The sequence below is a fragment of the Argentina silus genome (genome assembly GCF_951799395.1).
Source record: "Argentina silus genome assembly, chromosome: 22".
In the NCBI taxonomy this organism is placed as follows: Eukaryota; Metazoa; Chordata; class Actinopteri; order Argentiniformes; family Argentinidae; genus Argentina; species Argentina silus.
The window spans coordinates 2,546,628-2,552,280 of record NC_139676.1 but is presented as its reverse complement, the minus strand read 5'-3'; the positions used below and the strand labels follow the sequence as shown (position 1 = coordinate 2,552,280).

Sequence of the window (5,653 nt, the reverse complement as noted above, 5' to 3'; positions counted from 1 at the left end):
GGTTCTCTGGGTGGGGAGGGTTCTCTAGGTGGGGAGGGTTCCGGAACTCTTTGGCAGTTGGTGAGTTAAAGCGTGGGCTGTTTCACCAACCCCGGTGAGGACAGGGGAGGACAGGTGAGGGCAGGACAGGTGAGGACAGGGGAGGACAGGACAGGTGAGGACAGGTGAGGGCAGGACAGGTGAGGACAGGTGAGAACAGGACAGGTGAGGACAGGTGAGAACAGGGGAGGACAGGGGAGGACAGGACAGGTGAGGACAGGGGAGGACAGGACAGGTGAGGACAGGGGAGGACAGGTGTGCCCTCCAGAGGGACAGACGGAGGACGAGGACAGGTGTGCCCTCCAGAGGGACAGACGGAGGACGAGGACAGAGTTAGGCAGCTCAACCAGAACCAAGGTCAACTCATAGGCCTACAGAACGCAAACAACACCTCATCTTCCGATAGGTAACAGAAATGATTGGTGATTGAAAAAGTTGTGTTTTCAAGTGGAAATTATGGATCTAGTATATGAGTGTGGATCAGAGGAAGCTGGTGGAGTAGAAATCGGAGGACGGGCTCATTGGAACACGTTTGATATCGTTCCTCATTCCGTTCCATGCAGTACAACGAGCCCCTCCTCCGATGTCTGCCTCTACTGGTGAAGCTTCCCGTAGCAATGGAAGACAGGACTGATTATATCCGTCTTTGCTTACGGGTTGTCCTATCACAGGGCACGATGTTGGACATTATGGCTTATCAAGTCTTCAGACCAGACCGTTACACCACTGACGCGATCCAATCAGGATCAAGAGATGACGCGATGTCAGATATTATAGAGCAGAAGAGGCTGCTGGAGGCTCGGTTTTCTACCTCCACCAGCCTCCCCTGGTACAGAGCCCTTATTAGGAATGATAGTTGTCAACATGATCTCACAGTAAGTTCTGCTCCTCAGTCCCAGAAGCGCTGCTGCCCAGTCTGAGGTAAGGCAGTGTCACAGTCCTCACACGTCAAATAGTGTTTGTACAGAGTCTGACAGTTGCTCTGTCTTAGTCAACGAGTTCTTCTGAGTGTGGTAGCACAGCAAAGGTCAGTCGTCTTGAATTCCACAAAAGTGGAATAGTCCCAATAGTCGTAGTCACAGTGGTGTGATTGTCCAGCGAGTGACTGAGTCCACAGAAGCCCAGCTGGGCTCAGTTCAGCCCAGTTTAAAGCGTGCTAACGGCCTCAGCCGTGCTAACGGCCTCAGCAGGGTGTAAAGCTGTTAGTTTGCAGGAGGAGCGTTGAGTTGGGTTCCCTCTGCTGAAGCGGGGGGGGGGGGGGGGGCAGGGTTATCCCCGGGTTTTCCTGGGGCTCTGGGGCTCAGCCCGTCCCAGAATGTTGTGCAGCCCAGGAGACATGAGGAAGGGCCTCTCAGAACTGCCATCATTCCTCTCCAAATCCTCACCTGGATGGAGGAGGAGGAGGAGGAAGTGCGAAAGAGACAGGGGTTAAAGGTGCTTTAGAGTGGAAGGAGAAGTGGGTGATCAGCCAGGCTGGTTTTACAGTGGGATCTACTGAACAGCCAATCAGAGAACACCAGAGCAGAGATTAAAGGTTACCGTAGCGATGAAGGAGATCAAGCAAGCAGCCTCCTGTCACTCATGTCATTCTGCCTCCGCTGTTCTCATTCTGCCTCAGCTGTTCTATTCAGCTGTCCTCATTCTGCCTCAGCTGTCCTCATTCTGCCTCAGCTGTTCTATTCAGCTGTCCTCATTCTGCCTCAGCTGTTCTATTCAGCTGTCCTCATTCTGCCTCAGCTGTTCTCATTCTGCCTCAGCTGTTCTATTCAGCTGTCCTCATTCTGCCTCCGCTGTTCTCATTCTGCCTCAGCTGTCCTCATTCTGCCTCAGCTGTCCTCATTCTGCCTCAGCTGTCCTATTTCCCAGCATGAGATGCTTCACTGCTTCACCAGACAGAGCCGACCACGGTGTTGTGTAGGAGAGAGCAGTACTGTACGAACAGGATGTACTTACAGAAACACAGGAAGAGCGTGTCCACACACATGGCATAGACGCTGAAGAAACCGTGAGCGATCAGATAGGACCCCAGTATCACCGTCTACCAATGAGAACACACCGTCAGAAACAACAGTACAGCACACATTCTGTTTCTATTCTGTTATATATATCATATCGCACCACTAGGGGGACCCAGTAGTAATGCAGTTTGGGAACTTCCTCCTGGATGATGGGAATCTTCCGTGTGAAGAAGAAGAATGCGATGACACCTGCAGCACAAAATACACAATATAGATAACATACTAGATCCACACCAATATAGATAACATACTAGATCCACACCAATATAGATAATATACTAGATCCACACCAATATAGATAATATACTAGATCCACACCCCCACTACTGCCCTGTACAAGTTCTCTCCTGTAGATAAATAAAAAAAAATAAAAAAAAAGGCTTCTGGCATTACGACTGCCAATGGCCCCTGGTCTGAGCATTGATTACTTTATCTTATGATGACTGTTGGACAGATGATTCACTTACAACAAATACATTTATTCAAGTAAGTTGCTTTGGATAAAGGTGTCTGCTAAATGCCATAAATGCAAATGTAGGGGAGGCTGGGGGAGGTAGAACACCAGGAGAGGCTGGGGGAGGTAGAACACCAGGAGAGGCTGGGGGAGGTAGAACACCAGGGGTGTTTTCCACCTGAAAACACTACTTTCGGGGGTGTTGTGTTGTGGAGGGGAGGGGATTAACAACAAAGATGGTTTAACCATCTAATGCAGAATAAGGTTTCAATAAAATGACTATTTTAATTGTAATGTTTGAAATCTCAGTGTCAGACTCACCAACGCTCCCAGCGATCAACACCTTTCCCAGGAACAGCAGGAAGTCAGTCACTCTGTCCAGCACGGCCACCCTAGGGGGGACAAAGAAACCGGGGTTACCCAGAGAGGAGGCACCGACCCTGGGTAAACTCCTACTCCAGCCCCAGGCTGCAGTCGGGCCTTACCTCACTACGTTCCTCATCAGGAGGCAGAAGGCGTCACGGGCCGACGTGCAGAAGCTCTTCCCGTATATCGCTATCTGGAGAGACACACAAGGTCACATTTTCTACACCGTATAGAAATACATGACATGGTCCAGTCAGTCACTCACCATGATGTAGGCGTTCCTGTTCATGAACCGGATGAAACGCTCCAGACACCAGAAGCAGCACTTCAGACAGCACAGCAGGAACCGAGCCACCACGTTGTTAGAACCTGACCACAACACAACCACGTTGTTAGAACCTGACCACAACACGAGCATGTTAATATCACCTGACCACAAGATAACCACAACACGACCACGATTATTATCACCTGACCACAACACAACCACGTTGTTAGAACCTGACCACAACACAACCACGTTGTTAGAACCTGACCACAACATGACCATGTTAATATCACCTGACCACAAGATAACCACAACACGACCACGATTATTATCACCTGACCACAACACAACCACGTTAATATCACCTGAACACAACACGACCACGAAGAGTTTGTGATGAGCTGCAGCACTGTTGTGTCCTGGAGAACCAGGTGTGTTAGAATAATAATAACTCAACCAGAACCAGGTGTGTTATAACAACTCAACCGCTGACAACCAGGTGTGTTATAATAACTCAACCGCTGACAACCAAAACCAGGTGTGTTACATTAAAGCCCACCTCTGAGGTTCTGGTCCAGGTGTGTTACATTAAAGCCCACCTCTGAGGTTCTGGTCCAGGTATTCCAGGAGGACGCGGGCCGTCTGGACCACAGCCAGAACCAGAGCTCCGAACGCCAGCGAGCCAGTGTGATACCTGAGAGACACACAGATGGTTGGAGGGTGTGTGTGTGTGTGTGTGTGTGTGTGTGTGTGTGTGTGTGTGTGTGTGTGTGTGTGTGTGTGTGTGTGTGTGTGTGTGTGTGTGTGTGTGTGTGTGTGTGTGTGTGTGTGTGTGTGTGTGTATATATATATATATCACCGTAGTGCCCTGCTGAAGGAGGCCAGCAGGGGGCAGGGTGGTATGTCGTGGGGTTTCCTGCGGGCCCAGTAGTAGGAGGCGTAGGCCCCTGCCAGGGTGCACTGTCCCAGGGCCAGCGTGAAGTTGACCAGCCACAGGAACACCAGCAGGTTGGCCAGCTGCAGCAAGGACAGGTGCCGGTGGTACAGACCCTCCCCCCCGTAGAACGCAAACACACACTGAGCCCCCGCACACGCCCGCGAGATGTTGGTCCTGTTGAAGGTCTGGGGGGGGGGGGGGGGATTAGGGGGGAGAAGGAGTGTCTGGTTAGTGTAGCATACCGTTAGCTGAGTTATGAGTTGGTTGATTCATTCATCCATTCATTGGTTCATCCTCTCTGAAGGATGGGTTACAACCACACGTCTAATCGCCGACAGGTTTGATGAGGTTTTGACAGGAAGAGGAAGTGACATCAGCAGGAAGTGTCCTACCTCTGGGTTGCAGGTCTGGTTGGCGTGGAGACAGTGGGGCTCAGCGGCCATCACTTTATAGATGGGGTCTCCAGAGGACGCCAGGAACCTGGGGAGACGCTAAGGCTAACGTGTGTGTGTGTGTGTGTGTGTGTGTGTGTGTGTGTGTGTATGTGTGTGTGTGAGAAGCTCGATCAAGCAGCATTAGAGATTAACAGATCTGATACAGATCTATTCTAATGTCATTCAGGACAGTACATAGCAGGGGAGGCTGGTGGAGGTAGAACACCAGGGGAGGCTGGTGGAGGTAGACATCAGAGGACGGGCTCATTGTAATGCACGTGAACAATGAGCCCGTCCTCCGATTTCTACCTCCACTAGCCTCCCCTGGTACATAGTACAGTACATACATAGAAGACATGGTGAAAATCAAGAAACTGAACCCAGCAGTGTACCACCAGAGAGAGACAGTACAACGCCCTCTGGTGGACAGAGGCAGTACAGCTCCGGCTGGGTTCTATTCCCCCCTGGCGCCTAATGTGATGTCATCAGAGATGGACCAATGAGAGGATACACAGCTGTGACGGCCCAATAGGAGATGCAGACGGCCAGCAGCAGGAAGGTGATGATTGGGTAGAAGAGAGTTGACATGATGTGGCTGACCGCCCTGCACACACAGAGACAGGAAACACATCACACACAGACACATGACCTCTGGATCACATGACCTCTAGGTCACACACAGGTCAACCACCACCTTCTAAAAACATCAGGATCAGCAGTTCAGAATAAAATGTCACTTGGATATGCCCGGTGGAAAGGTTTAATGATAGATAGATATGAATTATAGACAGACATATATAGATAGATAGATAGATAGATAGATAGATAGAATAGGCGAGGAAGAAAGAGAGAAAGAAAGGGAGAGCAAGGAGAGAGTACCTGCTCCCCTCCCTCAGCAGAGCGATGGCCACGCCCACCCTCCTCCTCAGGAAGATCAACATCAGCAGGATGGTCGCCTCGGTAACCCCCAGGACTATCACTGAGAGAGAGGAGAGGGGGAGAGGGAGATGGAGGGAGGGGGGGGGAGAGTAAGACAGAGAGAGATAGAGGGGGGAGAGAGAGATGGAGAAGGAGGGAGAGGGAGAGAGAAATAGTTGTTCATGGATCCATTTTTGAAAAGACTTTGTTCTATGTACC

At 50.7% G+C, this 5,653-nt stretch overlaps 1 protein-coding gene across 1 annotated transcript in view; it reads right to left on the bottom strand.

Moving 5' to 3' along the window:
• Positions 1-1,308: 1,308 nt before the first annotated feature.
• Positions 1,309-5,653, bottom strand: part of slc44a5a (solute carrier family 44 member 5a) — a gene marked incomplete at both ends in the record, with an annotated part of 6,669 nt that continues 2,324 nt past the window's right edge. Inside the window, 11 exons of the mRNA XM_083694283.1 lie at positions 1,309-1,424; positions 1,993-2,077; positions 2,158-2,246; positions 2,833-2,903; positions 2,997-3,070; positions 3,143-3,246; positions 3,745-3,839; positions 4,005-4,267; positions 4,475-4,562; positions 5,028-5,120; positions 5,396-5,495. Coding sequence (XP_083550409.1) covers positions 1,309-1,424; positions 1,993-2,077; positions 2,158-2,246; positions 2,833-2,903; positions 2,997-3,070; positions 3,143-3,246; positions 3,745-3,839; positions 4,005-4,267; positions 4,475-4,562; positions 5,028-5,120; positions 5,396-5,495 — 1,178 coding nt within the window. The remainder of the gene's footprint in view (positions 1,425-1,992; positions 2,078-2,157; positions 2,247-2,832; positions 2,904-2,996; positions 3,071-3,142; positions 3,247-3,744; positions 3,840-4,004; positions 4,268-4,474; positions 4,563-5,027; positions 5,121-5,395; positions 5,496-5,653) is intronic.